We start from the raw sequence: 20,657 nt of genomic DNA, 5'->3' as shown, positions 1-20,657 counted from the left end.
TTCACATCTTGTCACTGTCTCGCACGTCAGATAGAAGAAAAGAACGATCGGCATTTTAAATCATATCTCAAACAATCAGTTCGTACCAGCTACTTCGTAGAAAATGAGCTTTAACAGGCTGAGATAAAGTCCTAAATTGATTAGACAACGATTGCTAATTTAATCTGATACAGGATTGGTGATCAAAGCATCGTTGGGATTGGTGATTGGTTAATTTGTATATTTCGTTTCTTCTATTTGATGTAAAGGTTAGGTTACTTGGGTTATTGCAAGGTTATTGGTAAATTAGTAGTCAACCACGCGCGATAATTTAATAACAATAATAAAATTTAAACTGTTGTTATAAAGTATAAGTAGTTTCTTATGATTAAATTGCAACAAATTTATGAAAAAAAAAACTGAATTATTTTTCAAGAAATTAAAAAAATAAAGATATCTGTTTTAATTCCGTATTTTTATTTATTTGAAATAATATACAAAAATATTTTATACACCTGTCGATATAAATCGCTTTGTTTCTTGAATTTCTAAAGTATAAATCTTTTAAAAAATGTTAGCAACTCTGAACGTCAAGATAGCGTAGCTTTTACGAACATACGAAAGAATGTGGTAATTCTTCAAAATGGTCGCTTTGTATGGTTTGCCAACTTGCATGTCTGTGTTTCAGAGTTCTTTGTTTTCGTAATTCCTCTGGTTAAGTAAAAGTGCGTGTAATTTTAGTCTCATTTTGATAAAGTGCGATGCAATACTGCTGTGATTATTATACGTGGCGTACGAGATATATGTCATCGGTAATGTGAGAGCTCTCGACTATCATTTTTATTTTACGGGATTATGACGTCTATGATTCCCATTCGGATTTGCAGAAACTAAAAAAGTATCAGGTAACTAAATTTTACACATCATTCTCCAGCCCGAAACTAGTTTTAGCAACAAATAAAATCGTCTCTAATTTTGGAATTCCTCAACTCTGTCAAGATTGATTTGTGTTGAGCATTCTTGTTAGTTTTGCATCTTCGTAAAGACGGCATAAGAATTACAACTTGTTTATTTACTACCGCCTTATAAATGTGAAGTTATTTGTAAAATAAACTAATTAAAAATAATAATAGGTATGATACTTATCCCACTTGCTATGTTTACTCTTGATATTCTTTCGTACTAAATACTTTCTAATATTGAAAATCATTCTAAAGATCATTTTATTTCAATTTGCAGCACAATACAAAGATACCAGATAGAATACAAACATCAACAAGGTTGATTAAAGTTATAAACAGAACAAAAGACTGCTTTGTCCAAGTTGGTGGACTGTTAAGAGCCCTGAGTATTGATAGCCCTGGTTATGCGAACTGTGTGGGGTGAGCGGCGGTGCAGGCGGGTGTGATGGGCGGGGTGGGGTGAGAGGCTCGGGGCTGGGGCGCCATGAACCCGCCGGCGCCCGGCAAGACGGCCACGCGCTCCTCCGGGTACCACCAGAAGGCGCTCGCCGAGATAAGAAACTCACTTCTACCTTTTGCAAACATTGGAAATTTGGAACCTCCGGGCTCATCTGCAGCTAGCACTGTCAGCTCGGGTGTCAGCTCCGGTTTCAGCTCATCGTCTGGCAATGGCCTCGATAAGGAGCTCAGTGTTCACCCACAGACACTCAATCAACTTATTGCTTTGGGATATGAAGAGGTAAGGCATCATTTTATAAAATTTTGCTTTTTACATATATGGTAATCTCAAAAAAAAAGATGATATTTATAGAATCTGTCATTTTAAAAGTGTATTGGGAAGAAAGTTATATTCATTTTGATATAAGAATTGAACAAGCACAGAAGATGGGTACATTGTGTGATACACTTTTGTTCAAGAACAGTTCATCAGTGCAAATTTCATTCAATTTAATTTGAGTTGTACATACACTTGTTTACTAGACGGATCACTCCCAACTAAGCACATGTAATGTACTAGTTTGCTCTATTAGTATCCTGATACATAATAGAGTCTATGCATGGTTTGCTGCCATTCCAATAAGTCTTCCATTTCTTTTTGCTATCTTATTCAAACAACTGCATTCACTAAGTCCACACTGTTTGCGTTGTTCAGTTGGTCCTTTCGAGATATTGCACTAAATCTACTAAAAGCAAAAAGGAGATGGGAATAATTCATGCTAGTGCAGTATCAACAACTAGTTCCTTTTAGTACTTGTACTTGTATGTACTACACATGCTTAAAATGAATAGTTCATTTTTAAATGGTCATTGTGTATGTTTTATATAAATTTCTTGGTGGAACTTAATGTTCCTTTGAAAGAATCTACTGTTCTGTATAATTATGTACCAGTTAATTTGATTTGAGCTGATGAAATTATTTGTAAACAAACCTGATTGTATGCAAATCAGAGATTTGGAATAAGCATTGTATGCACTCAACATCTAATAACAATTATTATATTAACTAGCTAGTGTAATCAAAGTCATCTGACAATCTTCATGGTAAGTTTACATTTAGATGCCCATCATGATCTTCTTACTATGGGTTTGTATTAAATTTATGAACACAAGCTTATAAAATTTAATACATTATGAAATGGCTTCAGTTCTTAGTACTTTCTTACAACAAGCTGATAGTCTAGTTCACGTCTGGCCGATAGATTTTCTAGGTGGGCAAAATTTTCCTTAGTCTAAGGCCGCTTGTAGATGTCCGTTGTTTTCACTGGACAATGGACCTTTTTTTCTGGACTTGTGGCGTTGTATAGCTTACAATTAATGTGACACTTGTCCGGCAACGAAGCCATACAATGTGTTAAAGGTTGAAACAACAAAAACAAAGTTGATAATCTTTTCAGAGGCTTATGAACGCTATATTATATCTTTTATTTTTCATCTTTCTTTATTTACACCCCATACATGTTGTTCATCCATACTAATATTATAAATGCGAGTGTTGTGTGTTTGTCTGTTTGTCCGTCTTTCACGTCGAAATGACGTGATTTTTGGCATAGAGATAGTTTATGGGCGAGAGAGTGACATAGGCTACTTTTTATCCCAGAAAATGCACAGCTCCCGAGGGAACAGCGCGCGATAACCGAATTCCACGCGGCGAAGCCACGGGCAAAACCTAGTAGTTTTATAGATAGAAGACATATTTTACCAATGTTGACTTCCATTTTTGTAATGTTTTTCTTATTTACTATCTGCAGCAACCACAAAGCTATAGGCCTCATCTTCATAAACCAGGCCATAAAATAACCTATTAGGTGCTTTTAGTGTATCAACCTCTAATAGTGAGATCCTCAATAAACTGCTCCTTTATAGTTTATAGCAGACCAAGATTGTTAGAATTGGCATATCATAAAGCAGATAACAGCTATACTACTGATTTATGCAAGTGTTTTATTTTATTGCATCTAGAGGCTACAGGTCAGGGCTCTATTCATTGACAATTCCTTGTCATATTTATTAAAACAAACTACAAAGTATTTTGTATGATTAATTAAATCTTGTTTTATTAGATAACTAGATTTCATTTGCAGTTCCACTTCCTTAAACCAGTAGATCAAGTAGTTGAATTTGAATTCTAGTGTTCAGTATTGCCATATGTCGGGAGTCTCGATCTATAATATTTTTGTTTACTGTGGTCACACCATATTCTTCAAATTACCGATATCTCGTTCCCCTCCAGTATTTTTTATCTCAGGATTCTATTTATATCATTGTTTTCATTTGCATTGCATTAAATATGCTTGCGTAAAGTTTCATGCAGTTGAGTTTTTGGGATTTTACATTACATATTGCATCCACCAATGGTGGTCTTGTGAGAATATTGGAATAAAAATAGCTTCTGTATTATTTCAGAGATTTTTGTGCTTATGTCAAATTTCGTCAAAATCCATCCAGACTTTTGCACATTTGACATTTGACAATTTGAACCTTTTGATATGAAACAGTTCTTTTTATTTATTTTTCAGGATCCAGCGGTCCGCGCGCTCAAATATTCCGGAGGGCGCGTGGAGTCCGCCATCGATTACCTGTCGAAGCAGCAGGAGCCCCTCAATGGCGCGCTCAAGGGCGGCAACCTGGCGCTCGGCACCAAGCTCATCCGCAAGCCGAGCCTGGAGCGCGAGCTCGGGCTGCAGCGCGGCAGCCCCGCGCTGGACTCGGGCGCCGGCTCGTCGCGCTCCGACAGCCCGCGCCAGCCCGACGCGCCGCACGACAAGCTGGCGCGCCAGTACAGCCCGTCTGGGTTCGGCGAGCCGCCGCCGCCGCCGCCGCCGCGCTGCCCGTCCACGCCGCCCGTGCCGCCGTCCGTGCAGCAGCTCATGAAGCGCATGTCGCCGGCGCCGCCGCTGCCGCCCGCGCGCGGCGCCTCCCCCGTGCAGCCGCGCCAGCCCATGCTCGTGCAGAACGGCTCGCAGGCGCAGCACCAGCTCTCGCAGCAGATCCAGGCGCTCGGCCTCTACCAGCCCGCGCCCACCGCCGGCGCCGAGCTGCCGCCGCCATACCCGCTGCAGGCCGTGCCGCCGCCGCCCTCCTACTCCGTCTCCATGCAGAACCGGCAGAGCCCCACGCAGTCGCAGGACTACCGCAAGAGCCCCTCCTCCGGCATCTACTCGGGCGCCACGTCCGCCGGCTCGCCGTCGCCCGTGACCGTGTCGCAGGCCGCCGGCGCCGGCATGACGCGCCCGACGCCCATCCAGCCGTGGACGGCGCGGCACGCCGTGCAGCCGCCCATCATCATGCAGTCCGTCAAGAGCACGCAGGTGCAGAAGCCCGTGCTGCAGACGGCCATCGCGCCGGCCGCGCCGCCGCCGCTGGCCGCGCCGCCGCCGCCGCCGCCCTCGTACGCGTCCTCCATCCAGCAGAAGCAGGCCGGCACGCCGCCCAGCTACCCGCTGGCGCCCAAGCCGTCGTCGCCGGGCGCGTCGCCCGCCGCCGTGCCCACCACCGAGCCGCCCAGCTACGCCATCACCATGCAGGCGCTGGCGGCGCAGCGCGGCCTGCACCCGCCGCACCCGCACCCCGCGCCGCCGCCGCCCTACGCCAACCAGGACTCCGCCGACACCGCGGCCGCGCCCTCGCACCACGCGGCACTCATTAAAAAATTCTCCAACGTCGACGCCAAAGGCGAACCCTCGCAACCCCCCGAAGGCAAATGCCCGAACCAGAACTGCACCAACAACCTGCTGAAGGAGGGCTCGCTCGCGTCGGGCTCCGACAAAAGCTCGAACGGGTCGACGGAGCGCCGGCCCGCGGCGCCGCCGAAGAAGATCCGGCACCAGTCGCCCATCCCGGAGCGCCGGCACATCAGTAAAGAGAAAGAAGACGAGCGCCGCGACTGCAAAGTGCGGAACTACTCGCCGCAGGCCTTCAAGTTCTTCATGGAGCAGCACGTCGAGAACATCCTCAAGTCTTACAAGCAGCGGCAGTTCCGCCGCATGCAGCTAGAGAAGGAGATGACGAAGATCGGGCTCAGTCCGGAGGCGCAGTGCCAGATGCGGAAGATGCTCAGCCAGAAAGAGTCCAACTACATCCGGCTCAAGCGAGCCAAGATGGACAAGTCCATGTTCACGAAGATCAAGCCCATCGGCGTCGGGGCCTTCGGCGAGGTTGCGCTCGTCCGGAAAATCGACACCAGCCATCTGTACGCCATGAAGACGCTCCGTAAGGCCGACGTGTTGAAACGGAACCAAGTGGCGCACGTCAAGGCCGAGCGCGACATATTAGCCGAGGCCGACAACGAATGGGTCGTCAAGTTATACTACAGCTTTCAGGACAAGGACAATCTATACTTCGTGATGGACTACATCCCGGGGGGTGATCTGATGTCCCTTCTGATCAAGCTGGGTATATTCGAGGAGCAGCTGGCGCGGTTCTACATCGCAGAGCTGACTTGCGCCGTGGAGTCGGTGCACCGTATGGGGTTCATTCACCGCGACATCAAGCCTGACAATATACTGATCGACCGGGATGGCCACATCAAGCTCACTGACTTTGGTCTATGCACTGGCTTCCGCTGGACGCATAACTCCAAATACTATCAGAGAAATGGTGAGATTTACTAGTTTTTTTACTTATTTGCACGGTAAATATGTTGCTAGCTTCTTATGTAGTAACTAGCTTTATCCCGTGGCTCCATTGCTGGGGAAGAATTTCAAAAAAGCCCTTAGCCACTTCTTATGATCTTCAAGGAATATGTCTGTCAATAAGGATAATCTCTAACTGGTGATTTAGAATGCGTTATCTGTGTGCCAGTCAATCTATATATAGATAGATTATAGTCAAAAAGAAAAAAAACTTAATCATAAAATTCCTCCTTTATTAGATAGTCGCACACTTAATTTTTTCTGCGTCCCGCGGAACCTTTCCACTTTTCAGAGACAGAAGTAGCATGTTATTTAGGGATAGCGTAGCTTTCTATTATTGAAATTATTTTGAAAATATATTTTAATTCCTCCAGACATTATTTATGTATGAACGAACATACAAGTAAACACAAGCATTTAAATATATGTAAAACATGCCAAGTTGACAAAGCATTGCTGTTACCAGCAAATTTTCATAACAACTTAAAATCTGTATTTGGCCACTACACTACACAAGTATTGGATGTAGGATGCTTTCTAAGTTTACACGTTTAGTGTTAATGCCCTCGGAACTAATTTAGAACTTGTTTAGGTCTCGGCTCCAAATAAGGCCAAGGCGCTTTCGGTGTCAGACGGCAAATCTTAATGACGCATCCTCACCATTTCAAAGTTAATCAAGCCTTAAAAGTATACACATTAACTTGTTCCAACTATAAATTAAGTAATTTAATTAATCTATAAAACAGAGTGAACATTACTAAACGTTTTAATATGTAAATTGCGAAAATAGTTTCTTTAATCGAATTCAGATAATTGAAAGCATTGGACTTGAGCAAAACAACACTAGCCCTTTTTTGGTTTCATTATTAGTTAGATAAACATACATTTTAATTATTATAAGCCTTTAAAGACAGCATGTAACATTACAAGAATGTATAAATGTATTTCATCACTTCTTTCCTTCTCTTTTATTCATAGATTTCTTATTTGCTTACATATCCTACTTCAATTTAGCCAGTATATTATTTTTCTTTCTTTACAACGAAAGACTGCAGGCGTCAGTTTTCTAGAATCATATCACACATCAACGTGGACTTGATTATGCTTTCTCTTGGTAATTAAAAAAAATTAAGAAAAAGTCCTCGAGTGGCGACCACGAACTGAAAGACGAAGCGTTGGCAAGGCCTCGCACTAGATGCAGTCTTGTAGGCAACCGGCGGATGCTACTGGAGAGTTGTCGTTCGTTGTGGCGTTCTAAGGGGAAGGCCTTTGTTCAGCAGTGGACGTCTTCCAGCTGGTGATGATGATGATAATTGAAAATGATATTATGTTATGTATAATTAAATGAAAGAGTTAGATATGTAAAATTTTACTTTAAGTTAAACATTTGTAATTCCAGAGCATGGACGCCAAGATTCCATGGATCCAGTGGACGGAGAATGGAGCAATCTCAGCGAGTGCCGCTGCCACCAGCTGAAGCCTTTAGAGCGGCGGCGCAAGCGTGAACACCAGCGTTGCCTGGCCCACAGTCTCGTCGGCACACCCAACTACATCGCGCCAGAGGTGTTGCAACGGACTGGCTACACGCAGCTCTGCGACTGGTGGTCCGTTGGAGTCATCCTGTACGAGATGCTGGTTGGATCGCCGCCTTTCCTAGCTGCTACGCCCGCGGAGACGCAGCTTAAGGTTGGTTTTGTCAAATGCACCCCTCGTTACACCACTCTATTGTGGTCCTGTCATCTTATGTGACAGATATTTATGATGCGGTTTCGGTTTATTTTGTTGGATTAAATAGAGACGATAGTACAAATACCAGTTGGACGTCCACCAACGAGATGAACGGATGACCTGGTTGAAGCCGCGGGTTTACAGTGGGTGCAGGCCGTTTCTAACAAGCAACTGCGCCTACACGTATGAGTCACTATATGGATTGATGTTGCAGGAAAGTTTGATGAAAGATGATATTTTGAACTTGTTTTGACTTGAACTGAGTTTGGGTCGTTTTATGAGTTGACTGATTGGGATGAGGAGGAACCAAAGGACTTGAAAATTTGTTTGTTGCTTATTAGATTAGATTGAGTTGACTCGTTTGAATTTATATCCATAACGAGTGTTCGCTTTACCATTAGATTGTCAAATTGTCCTATTGTGATGTGTAGGTTATCAACTGGGAGAGCACGCTGCACATCCCGTCGGCGGCGCAGCTGAGCCCCGAGAGCGCGGACCTGATCCTGCAGCTGTGCTCGGGGCAGGACGCGCGGCTCGGCAAGGACGCGGCGGAAGTCAAAAGCCACCCCTTCCTCGCCTCCATCGACTTCGACAAGGGGCTGCGGCGGCAGGTCGCGCCCTACATCCCGCGCATCGAGTACCCCACCGACACGTCCAACTTCGATCCGGTCGACCCCGACAAGCTCCGCGGCTCGTCCAGCGACTCCGGCAAGTCTGACAGCGAACTCCTCGACAACGGGAAAACCTTCCACGGCTTCTTCGAGTTCACCTTCCGGCGGTTCTTCGACGACGGCGGGCCCTACTCCAACAACAAGATCAACCTCGATGACTCCGACCCCCAGGGGCCCGTGTATGTGTGAGTGGCGCAGTGCCAGCTTTGCCGACAAAGCTGCCGATTGCGCGTGACCGGGTTTGAACCGTGACTGTTTGGCGAGCGGCCGCCCCTCGCTTTGTCGCTTGGTACGTCGCTTTCCGATCGAGGGAAAGAAACGCGTTGAGCGACAGACGAGAACGGCTCGCCCGTAGCCGTGTGAAGTGAGACGCAGTGATAAACAAACGCTGAGACTAACTCTTAGTATATATTTTACAAAGTGTGTGCCTTTGACTCTCTCTATTAAAACTATAGTTTTTGTAAACGTAATGAATGTAACGTATTTAAAATTAAAAAACCGTATTGTTAATAATCCCGGTGATAATGTTGTAATATTGTATCGTTATGTATTTGTAAGAGTAATCTTATTGCTGTAATATATGTAGCGGATGGACGCAGCTTGGCTTGGTGCTCCGGGGCCGCGGCCCGCGTCGTTCCATTCGATGTATACTATTTTTGTAACTAGAGAAATTATTTATGAGATAAGAACAAGCTTACTTGAATTAGCGAATGATTTGACATTGTCTTTATATTTTCTTATATATTTATCGAAGTATATATGTAGGTTGCTTATAGATGCGTGTCTGTTTATGTAATTGTAAACCGTCATCGCGGAGGCAGCCGTGTCGCGCCGAGTCGAACCTTAACACTAGGAAGTGCTTCCAGTTAGCCTACGGGACAGCTCATATGACGTGCCTTAACAATTCGATGTAATTTTTACACGAAACATATTTAGGTCTTCATACTTTTTGATAGATTTATATAAAAACAAAGCTGTGGATCCAGTTTTGTGACCGTGTGGCTCGGACAGTGCAATACGTATTTATTTGTCGCATCAAGCGGCCTTGTCGCACTGGCGCTTACGGCGTAGCTAATACGTGTCCCTTTCTGACTTATATGTTTGCGTGGAAGAGACGGAAAAGCCCTGCATTAGCTTTAAACTCCAGTGTGCTGAGTCAGTCGGATCGAGTGCCGGATCGCATCTTGTTTTCAGTAAAACTGCAAAACTCTACTGTATTTTAGTAAGGAATTTCGTTTTCACTAACAACGCCCCAACTTAACAAGTAGTCGCTAATAACAATAGAACAAAACGAGGTGTGATTAGCGATACAATAATATAAAAGCTTCTTTGAGTCCATTTGAGATATTTTCACTTGTACAGTACGATTTAAACAAGTCACTTCAACTTAAATTATGTGTTATTGAATGTAAATTGTTTTATTCTGAAATGAAACATGCTTATAAGTAAACGAAAATAAAGTATGGGAACTTTGTTACATCTTTTCTTTTGCCTCATTTCGTGATCAGCATTCAACGTAATAACCGCTGAACGCGCCGCCTCGCGAGGCAAGTGCATGAGACATGATCTTGTGTCAAAACACAAGGTTCAAAATCGCACTGGAAATGGCTGCTTCGTGAGGCGGCTCGCCCAGTGGAGACTGCTAATAACTCTGTAACTCTGTTGCTAAATAAATTTGGGGTTTTATTATTTACTAGCTTTTGCCCGCGGCTTCGCCCGCGTGGAATTCGGGAACTGCATTTTTCCGGGATAAAAAGTAGCCTATGTCACTCTCTGGCTCATAAACTATCTCGCTCTTACTGTCGCTCCGTTTCGACGTCAAAGACGGAAAAACATACGAACACACACTTTCGCATTTATAATATTAGTATGGATAATCAAGCAGCAGATTTTGATGTGAATTCGGATTTTTTTTTTGATAAATAAAGTCCTTTTTTATAAAAAAAAAACCGAATTCACATCGCTTTCGTTTCGCCACCCCCGCCTCCACCCCATCTCTCTTCGTAACGGATCTAGTTCGAAAAAATGACAATAGTTCCATTAAAAATACTGGTGGCGGAACTGCTGCGAATATTACATTGGTTTGTGTGCGTGACGTAATTGCAATAATAAAGTAAACATAAAAAAAACGTGTAGGTATTAAAAATGCATTTAAATTCTTATATATATAAATATATATTCACAAGTTCATTCTGCTTAGATATGAGTATATTTTGGAACATGAAATAGTCAAATGGCAATCTGTTAAAAAGCAAATTACTTTTCAAATCGTATTTGTTGATGAGTCACTAGTAATTGCCCAATACGAAATTCTCCATTTAGCTAAGGCAGTTCCAAAAATTCTTGCACCCTTTTGTTAAAATCTTCGGCGTATCTTAGATGGATATTGTGCTTGCCATCCGGGTACAAGTGTATCCTGAAAATAAAACGATGTTTAGAAAAAAAGACTGCAGACAGGGCTCGCTTTTAGGGTTCTGTAGTCAACTAGGAACCATTGGACGTATTTTAGCAAAAACGTTTCAAACCTCAACAATTTTTTTTTGAACATTTCAGTAACATCAAAAGTGAAATTAAATAATAACATGACAATGCTTTGGAACGTTTTTGCTAAAATACGTATTTTTATAGTTCCGGCATGTCTGTCTGTTTGTCCGCGTCTAAGCTCAGAGACTGTTAGTTAGTACTAGAAAGCTGTAATTTGGCATAAATATATCTACATATCAGTTAGGCCAACGAAGTGGTGAAATAAAAAAAGAAATTGTAGGGTGGGGATGATTTTTTTTTCTCGACTAACCCTATAGTGTGGGATATCGTTGGATAGGTCTTTTAAAACCATTGGGGAGATGTCCAGACGATTTTTCGATTCAGTGATCTGTTTGCGAAATATTTAACTTTATTTAGCTTAACATTTATTTCATTCACAGGTTGTGCACAGTTGTTATTTTTTATGCATTGGTAAGTACAGAGTATATCACAATATTACCCACCATTTGCTATGTAAACAAAACGGGACAGGTGGGCATAGAAAAAAATTACAGTCTATAATTATATACACACCTTGACCCCAGAATATGAGTGTGTAAATGTGACACATGCATATTAGCCACCATGGGGTCTTTCTCTCCATACAATATGAAGGTTGGTGCTACAATGTCCTTGAGCAGGCCTGAGCAGATGTCTCCATCCTTGGCTTGGAACATAGCTGTCATTGCTTCCACCCAGGATGACCAGTATTTCGCAAATAGCTCTTCACCATATGCCTCTATCATGGGTTTCCTCATTCTTTCTGACCATGTTTTTATGTCTCTGGTTTCTGTAATGTTTTGAACATGAAAATACCGTGAAACTCACTCATATTAAATAATATTGTAACAGATAACTAGCATCTTAAATCGAGTTTAGCTCAACATGTTTGGGGCTAATTTGGTAATGTTTATTTGTGAATATAATATATAAAATATCTGCTGTATACATACAAGCAAAATGTGCATAGTTACAATACAAAATATATATCAGTCTAAATCTGGTTTGTTACATAGCATAATCTATTTATCTTTAGCCTATCTTATCGGCAATGATTATTCACAGCTGAAGATAATAAAGTAAATCTAAATATATTCTTACATAACATTAACTACACTCACTTTGGTATATTTCTAATTCATGAGGCAAGATGAGGGAATTGGTGCCCCACACAACTAACTTATTGACGGCAGAGGGGTACTTGGCTGCATGGATCATGCTCACAATGCCACCATCACTCCAGCCCAGGAGTGAATACTTGGGGATTTTTAGAGCCTGGAAAGTATCATGATCAAATAACCCTCCTTTGGGCAGTTGAGTAAAAAGTATGTATGTAAGCCACTACCCACCGCCAGCAAGTAGCAAGAAGTGTACTCAGTAATAAAATAAATAAGTTTTATACTGAAAATACCCTATTTCTCTACTTGCCAGAGGTGGGACTAGTGCTTAAAGATAAATGTGGCAATTTAAATAGAACACATTTGAATTATTGTTGTACAATTTAAACAGAAACCAAATATGTGGTTACTTACTTTCATAAACTCATAAGCATAATGAGCATCTTTCTCATAGAAATCAGCGGGGAAGTCTCTCACCGGTGGCCTGCTCTTGCCGTGCCCTGGAGGGTCCCAGGCCACCACCGTGAACTTGTCGCGGTTGAACCCTTCCACCTGTGGCTTGAAATCGGTCCATATTGTGCCTAGCGCGCCCGGCACCAACAACACTGTATGAGGACCAGAGCCGACTTTCACGTAATTAACATCCCAATTACCAACTTTCACTGTCTCCTCCTGGAACACTAAATGAGTTCAGTTTTAGCCACTTATTTGAGTAACTAGGTTAAAAATAAATAGTTTTACCTTGGGAACTGCTGCAGATGATAATTTGGCGATAGATGCCATTTTCTGCCGGTTTACTCTGACCAGTGGTAAGAGAAAACTATTGAATTTTAGTAACATTTTAATGGAAGCACCTATTAAAATTGTACGCTATTTTTATATGAAAGTAATTTAATAATAACTCAGTGATAAGATAATAAGTTCATCGCAACTTCAATCAAACGGAGGAACGAAACGAAACGAATGGAAACGAACTACGAACGAACTGTCAAATTGCGGAAGCCGAGTTCCAAGTGCACCTTTTGAATAGTGTTACATTTTCTATCATAATTTTACTTAGAATATTCTTTTACTTTTAAGGGTCACTTTAATTTTTTTTACTATAATTTATTTTCATCACATTTGCTCGTAAAGTGTCGAAACATGCAGGCTACCTTGGTTTCAACCGCCCAAATAAGACCCTCGACCTTAATGTGCTTGTCATGAAACCCGTGGTCGGTAAATGAGTCATTGCGCGTACTAATTTTCTTGTCATGAAGCCCAAGGTCGGTAAATGAGTCAATTTGCGTACTGATACTGCTGCGCGCGCTGCTGCAGGAGCACAAGCACACGCACGCTGCGGTGCATGCTGCGGGAGAGGGAGGGGGAGGGCGGCGCTACCAAGAGCAAAGCCTAAGGTATCGCCAATATTTGGAAGAATTATATTTTTTCTTTTAGAAATATAAAATTTTACTCGTAAATGTGATGAAAAACATTGTATGTCGCACGGGCGGTACTAGAATTACGAACATCGACTCATTAAAGCCCTCAGTCTTCGACTTCGGGCTTCTAATAGACTCTCTTTCGTAATTCCTTATTTACCGCCCTTAAGACACAATGTACTATTATCAAATGTTTTGCCATGAATATACATAGTGTAACTGTTTAAGCCGGTGTTGCCATACAATTATTTTTTTTATTTTTTATTTTTTTTTTAAGTTAGTTTTTAGATAAGGTCCTACACTGAAAATCAGCGCCACGGCTTGCCGTGGCATTATGCTGAGTGGGGACCTATTTAGCGTCATGTATGTCTTTATTTGTTCTATGCTTGTTTTTTATGGCGTTAAATAAATGTATTTTCTTTCTTTCTTTCTAATATTTTTCTGTAAAATGACCACTCCGACACAATTTTCGACCGTATTAGAAACCATTACCGTATTTCGGACACCAAAACATGACCGCAGGGCTACTACGAAACTCGAAACTCGAAGTTCGTGTCATGCGGTCTCTGACACGTATACTATTTAATACGAGAGCGAAAGGGACGGTAAGATACGAACTTCGAGTTTCGTAGTAGCCCTACTGACATCCAACAGTGCAGCAGGGCGAAACTCGAAGTTCGTATCGTACCGTCCCTCTCGCTCTCGTATTAAATAGTATAAGTGTCAGAGGGACCGCATGACACGAACTTCGAGTTTCGTAGTAGCCCTGCGGAGCCAGAGGGCTTAGGGTTGTCGACGTCTATTTTAGGTCAATTACCTACCGGCAAACAATTTTAGTACGAAAGTTAACTTAAAATTCGTTAGTTATTCGTTTAAATTAGGGGTGGCATACTTTAGGGGTAAGAAGTATCACACACACACACAAACATCACGCCTGTATGCCCAAATGTAGGCAGATCACTCGAAACGTTACCGCTTCGGAGCCACTTTTAGCAATTTTAGATTTTAAGTTTGACAAAAACGGTACAATAGTGACAGGTTGCTAGCCTGTCGGTCGCCTTCAATTACATCGTGATTTTCATTGACATTGCATTAAAAGCCACTATGCCGAAGTTCGTGACTAAAACCCAACGGTTGTTATTTCGAGATTTTATCCATATCCCGTGGGAATATCGGGATAAAAATAGCCTATAGGTATATGTTATTCTTGATGTCCATACCAAATTTCATCCAAACCTGCAGGGCTACTACGAAACTCGAAGTTCGTATCGTACCGTCCCTCGCTCTCGTATTAAATAGTATAAGTGTCACAGGGACCGCACGACACGAACTTTGAGTTTCGTAGTAGCCCTGCTGTCCAGCCGTCTTAGCGTGAAGGAGTAAAAAACATACACACACACAGTACCAATATGTATCGATTCGTAAAAGACATCTACCTTCGAAATTTTTAATTTGTGGCAACCCTTCCTTATTTGCGAAAGTACAGGCCACATACCCGTCCCGGTCCCCCGGCCGCGCGGAATGCGTAACTGCATTTTCTCCCAAAAAAAAAGGCTGGGGTCTCGCTCAACTTCAAAGGCGTCGGCCTACTGTAGAGAAAACTTGTTATACTGTGCCGGAACTCTAAGCAACGAAAGCGGATCGCGCCTATACAAACAAGTGCGACCACGATGACTTTAGAACTGTTGCCAGGCGCTAAAGATCCCGCTACTCTGTGCTGGGCTGGAGCGACGGCAGCTCGGTGGCGATGCTGCACGCATCCTGCCCGAGGAGCTGGCGCTCTAACGGAGTTAGTAGCTTGCTGAAATAATTCTAGCATTACAGCATCGTATTGTGAATGGGTGTGTTGCTCTGATGATAAACTGGTTGAGTTCGAAACGCGTCAGAGCACACTACGCTACGCTGTTTAAGAAAAATTATAGAGTGATTGATTGAATATTATAACAAAAACATTTTGTTTTAACATCTGGTAGCATGATGAACGGTTGTTGCTCTGATGATGAACTCTGGTTGAGTTCGAAACGCGTCAGCCTAGTGTGGTGGTGTACAGCGTGGATCCGCCCATGTTATGTATGTAGAATATTGATAGGTATTCTTGAATATTACAGAAACTCGCGACTTGAAATCATGGTCAGAGAAAATGAAGAAACCAATGGTGGATTTTTATGACTAAGTATTTGCCAGTTATTGGGCGCGTAAGTCGGAAGGAATGCACACCCTATATGAAGGGAACAAGGGCGAAATTTGCTCGAACTTGCTCAAGGACATCGTTGCCCCCACTTATATTCTTTATTACGGGGAGACGGACCCTATCGTGGCAAGACAGCATATCACGTATCTTAATACAAATATTAAAGGTTCCAGGTAGGTCATAAGAAATAATTAGACTAAGTTACTAAGACTTTATTTATTTATTTATATACAATACTTTGTCATCTAAACTGCATATCCGTATCAAAATCAAGTCGACGCCATTGACCGTTGAAGAGTTCCCTCCTGCGAAGGCGATCCTGACCGGACTACCAGATTATTGTATTGTCACCAGATTTACATCCTAAATTTGAAGTCGATCCGACCACAAGTAGTGGGTTCCAAGATTTGACCCAAATAAATAAATAAACAAACAGGGTAAGTTAAATAAAAGCTGTAGAAATAACGACCAGATATAGATATTGTTAGGGTCCTACGGGACGTTAAATAAAATCGCTGGCTGTAAATTAATCTGTCATCTCCCAGGATAACAGGATCAAAGGAATTTGGGCACAAATTTGTGCCTCTGGGAGAGGACAGGTTAAGGCTGGTTTAATCGCCGTCTAATTACAATCGATATGATTTGTTTGAGAAACAGATTAAAATAAAATAGAAGATCGTCCAACGGCGGTGGAGATCGTATGGCGAGTCGTCGCTGCCGGTCGGAGCGACGATCGTAACGTCGCCGTGTCGTCCTCCCGCACGCCTCGTCCCGTGCGCAAGTTAAGACGGTTCTCAACAGATATAATGATAATAATTAATTCCGAAATGAAATACTATATTTACGCGTCGTGTTTATTTATATATTTTTTATACAAGTTTAAGTCTACCGTTTGTGAAAGACAAGGTATTAGTAATACACAATGTTCGTATTAAAAATTATTTTTTATTTTAAGTAGTACATAAGACACTTCCTAGCAATATTAACTAGCATTATGTGAAAGCAATACCATAAGTGGGTTAAAATAAATAAAACTGGTTTTAATCATATTTAATACCTTCCATTGAAAGTATTCAGTTGTGACGCGTATGTCGACTAATACTTCGATTGTATACTTTATTACTGACAAAATAGTATATCGTCACTACTTTAAAAAAAAACTCTTACCTCAAAATGGATAATTTTTCTGAGTGAACTTTATAAACATTGAGTCAAGGTTCAATTTTGTTGCCATATTGGTTTTAGATACGAGATTTTTTCAAAGTAGTGACGATTTGGTAATTAGATAAACAAAAACTTGAAATTAATAAGCTGACGTGGCACTGCCACTGTTTAAAAATAAATCAATTTATTTTACTCTTTTAATTATAACACTGGACAGTTTACGCTGATTCAAATGAAATCAAGATAAACTTATAATGACCATAATATAAATGTAACGTGATGAATTTTAAATTGAAAATGCATTGGCCGGCGTGGTTAAAATTAATTCAGGGATATTCAGTAATAAGCCCTGACAAAAAATTAACCTAAAATATTTTCACAGTAACACATTCAGGCACCTCAATCACTCAAGCATATCCTGTATAATTAAATGATCTCAGTACATTACCTTAGCTGTATAAAAAAATATTTCTATTCTTGCCTCAGCTTGCTTGGTTTTTGATTGACAAGCTGAGGCAAGAATAGAAATATATTACCAGGAAACTACCTAATTATGTTATGCTCATTGCAAAACTTTAAGCCAATTCAATAAATTAAATAACTTCAAGTTTCAACTCTATGCATACAAGAAAGAAAAGTACACTTTCTTGTTCTGTGTACGTTCTTGGCTCTTTACTACGAAGTGTAAACTTTGAACTTCGTATCTTGCCGTCCCGCTGATGCTAATATTATTTAATACGAGTGAGAGTGACGGTACGATATGAACTTCGATTTTCGAATCTCGTAGTAGCCCCCCTTATCCTACCCCTTTACCCAGCTAGACAATACACTGAGACCACCCGAACCACGTTAATCCAGCTCGCCGGCATTGCAGGCGTCCTGGTAAGACTTGCCGCCGGACTGTTCCGGGTCCAGCTTTATCATGTCATCAATACGCAGGATGGTGATGGCGGCTTCGGTCGCGAACTTGAGGGACTTGATCTTGGAGATAGCAGGCTCCAGCACGCCGGCGGCGAGGTTGTCGCGCAGCGCGCCCTCTGTGAGGTCCAGGCCGACCCATTTCAGGTTCGCGTGCTCCACCTGCGAAAAAGATTGCGTGACATCTTTGCTATGGGAAAGGTGTAGCCCCGCTGTCATTAAGGGTTGAAGGCTAGGCGCTCTTAAGTGAGGCGTTAGTATCACTTGTGGCTTTTTGCTTTTGTTTGTTCGGGCTTTCTCATATATTTACTATGACCAGGTGCAGATATAAGATACGCCACGTGATGATGACACGCGTTCCCACGCGGAAAAAAACAATAATCTAAATCGGCGTGTTGTCGGCACAGGAATACACGTCACCCGAAGCTTACACTCAATACAATACAATGCATGCGTGTTTCTGCTATGATCCTCAATTATGCGTTCAAAAACCATAGGTAATGACCAGCATTACGACATTGGATTCTATTATGTACACGTCTGTATCGTAATGGTCAGGTCGTCGCGCGCGCAGCGGGCGCAGCTCGTGGGGCAGACATACCTACCTAGTTCTCGTTAATGCAGGTCATTCTCAATGGTTCGCGGAACACATGATACAGGATTTAATATATGGATATAGATAAAATATTGTATGCAACTAACTGTACGTAATTAGGCCTTAAAACACTCATGTGACCCTATTATGTATGAAACTCATAAACCCACACTCGTGTTATAAGGACCCCTATAACGATACAGTTGCATAAATTACTATTCCGCCTTTAGAATCATGTGGGGTAAACGTACGCAGTGTGTCAGTGTACGCAATCAGTGGCGTAGCGTGGGTATCAGCAGCCCGGGGCGCAAGAAAATTTTGCCGCCCTCTTATTTAGGGTACCCATTCTAATCCGTTCGAATCGTAGGTGCGACATTTTTTTTGTTATGAAATTATTATCATCATGCCAGCCTATACACGTCCCACTGCTGGGCACAGTCCTCCTCTCAGAATGAGAACACTTGGGCCGTAATTCCCACGCGGGCCCAGTGCGGATTGGGAACTTCGCACATACCTACCATTAAATTTTTATGGTAGTTTGCCGCCCCCTAAATGTGCCGCCCGGACCGGACCCCCCCCCCCCCCAACTACGCTACGCCACTGTCTTCTTCAGCCCATAGCCACCCTGAGCTGAGTGTAGGCATCCTGCATTGCTCGCCACTCATCTCGGTCCAGTGCTGTCCTCATCCAGTACCTTCCCGCCACTTTGACCAGGTCTCCTGTCTACCAACGTTTCTCTGCCCGGTTCTGGGTCTCCACTCCATCACGGTCTTCCCCCATACGCCACTGTAAGCAATCCCATGTATTTCGGATTAAAATGTATGGGATTGTGTACAGTAACCCTCTGCGTGCGTTGACCCCACATGAATATACCCACCTGTTGTGTACTTGTGTACCGTACCTTGGTCTGCGAGGTGTTATGGTACGCCCGGAGCTTGGCGACGAGGTCGGTGGCGTCGCGCGCCGCGTTGACGGCGAGCGTCTTCGGGATCACCAGCAGCGACTGCGCGAAAGCCGCGATGGCCAGCTGCTCGCGAGAACTCTGCAAACAGCCATTGCGTTAAGAGCGTTTATACCTGCTGAGCTGGCAACGTTGCATTTTTGTTCGTTTTTCTCGATTATTCCATAAAAAGTGAATGTAATTAAAAATGTGGTCTGTTAGGAATGTTCTTAATATATAAATTAATGTGTCTATTGCATTAATTATTCGTGATAGAGTTTTATATTATATTCTTTAAAAACGATCAAATGTTTATTAACGATTTTTAAAGAAAATAAAAGTCACGAATAATTAATTTATTGAATCAGGCGTTACTTTGCGGAGTCCAATCAGAACTAAAAATTTCCTTGCTCACCGCGACCTTACAGATAGCAGCTTATGCATATGCGTGTTCATGCAGTTCCTCCACCTACACCATGCTACCAGTTGTTAGACTCAGTCAGTGGTGTCAGTTGTTGGGTCTTAAAACTGGTAGCATGGTGTACGGTTGTGTCACTCTGAAGATGAGCTCTGGTTGAGTTCGAAACGCGTCAGTGTAGTGTGGTGGTGGTGATAGATGGTTTGTGTATTTGTGTGTGTTCTTACAGTGTGGAGGTGGAGGAACTGCATGAACACGCATATTTTGCATAAGCTTAGCTATCGTAAGTTCGCGGGTGAGCAAGGAAATTATTTTAGTTCACGAGTAATTATTGCAGTTGTCAGCTCAGCAGATATAAACGCTCTTAACACTGGTTTGTGCACGATACTACGCCCTGTTAGCATGGTGAACGGTTGTTGGTGAATGTTACTCTGAAGATGAGTTCTAAACACGTCAGTGTAGAGTGGTAGTGGTGATAGACGGGTTTGTGTCATGTGTGTGTTCTTACAACATAGTGGAGGAACTGCATGAATTCACATTTATTGCATAGACTAGACGTAGCTATCGTAAAGTCGCGGGTAGCAAAGTAATAATATCACTATCATGGGACACTTGACACCAATCGACCTAGTCCCAAGCTAAGCAAAGCTTGTACTATGGATACCAGACAACGGATAAACATACTTATACCGGGTGTGGCCTGTAATACGAGCAAAAATTAAAACATAGATCCTCCTCGTCAAACTGAACAACATCAGTTCAGCGACTTTTAAACATAATGGAGTCTTTGAATGTTCCTTTTTTCATACAAATTAAATACTGCTATCAATGTACGCCATCCTAGAACACAACTGACGTCGTCTGTCACGTTACAAACATCAAGCATTTTGCTTTACA

General features: G+C 42.5%; 3 protein-coding genes across 3 annotated transcripts in view; 1 reads left to right on the top strand and 2 right to left on the bottom strand.

Annotated features, from left to right (window-relative positions):
* The first annotated feature begins 563 nt into the window (after window positions 1–563).
* On the top strand, window positions 564–9,945 carry wts (serine/threonine-protein kinase warts). Its single transcript, XM_074096060.1, has 5 exons — window positions 564–884; window positions 1,219–1,680; window positions 3,959–6,038; window positions 7,473–7,759; window positions 8,233–9,945. Exons 2-5 carry the CDS (start codon window positions 1,426–1,428, stop codon window positions 8,659–8,661), a joined length of 3,051 nt encoding a protein of 1,016 aa, XP_073952161.1. The 5' UTR covers window positions 564–884; window positions 1,219–1,425; the 3' UTR covers window positions 8,662–9,945.
* A 660-nt stretch (window positions 9,946–10,605) lies between these two features.
* On the bottom strand, window positions 10,606–13,145 carry LOC141434336 (valacyclovir hydrolase; the record flags this gene model as incomplete). Its single annotated transcript, XM_074096746.1, is given in 5 exon segments — window positions 10,606–10,888; window positions 11,530–11,785; window positions 12,117–12,270; window positions 12,528–12,785; window positions 12,855–13,145. Coding segments are annotated over 5 exon segments (861 nt in total). The 3' UTR covers window positions 10,606–10,794.
* Window positions 13,146–16,650: 3,505 nt separating this feature from the next.
* The window catches only part of CCT1 (chaperonin containing TCP1 subunit 1), a 42,846-nt gene continuing 38,839 nt past the window's right edge, over window positions 16,651–20,657 (bottom strand). The window contains exon 10 of the mRNA XM_074096065.1: window positions 16,651–17,969. Within this exon, the coding sequence (XP_073952166.1) occupies window positions 17,739–17,969 (231 nt within the window). The 3' untranslated portion in view covers window positions 16,651–17,738. The remainder of the gene's footprint in view (window positions 17,970–20,657) is intronic.

This window comes from Choristoneura fumiferana, chromosome 13, assembly GCF_025370935.1.
Source record: "Choristoneura fumiferana chromosome 13, NRCan_CFum_1, whole genome shotgun sequence".
Taxonomy (NCBI): Eukaryota; Metazoa; Arthropoda; class Insecta; order Lepidoptera; family Tortricidae; genus Choristoneura; species Choristoneura fumiferana.
The sequence above is the reverse complement of the archived record's forward strand: the minus strand, read 5'-3'. Positions and strand labels throughout refer to the sequence as shown.

Bases quoted from the DNA above. Each gene is read 5' to 3' on its own strand.
- wts (XM_074096060.1), top strand. From the start codon at position 1,426: ATGAACCCGCCGGCGCCCGGCAAGACGGCCACGCGCTCCTCCGGGTAC. The intron at 6,039-7,472 runs GTGAGATTTACT...TTGTAATTCCAG, and splicing joins CAAATACTATCAGAGAAATG to AGCATGGACGCCAAGATTCC. The intron at 7,760-8,232 runs GTTGGTTTTGTC...TGTGATGTGTAG, and splicing joins CCGCGGAGACGCAGCTTAAG to GTTATCAACTGGGAGAGCAC.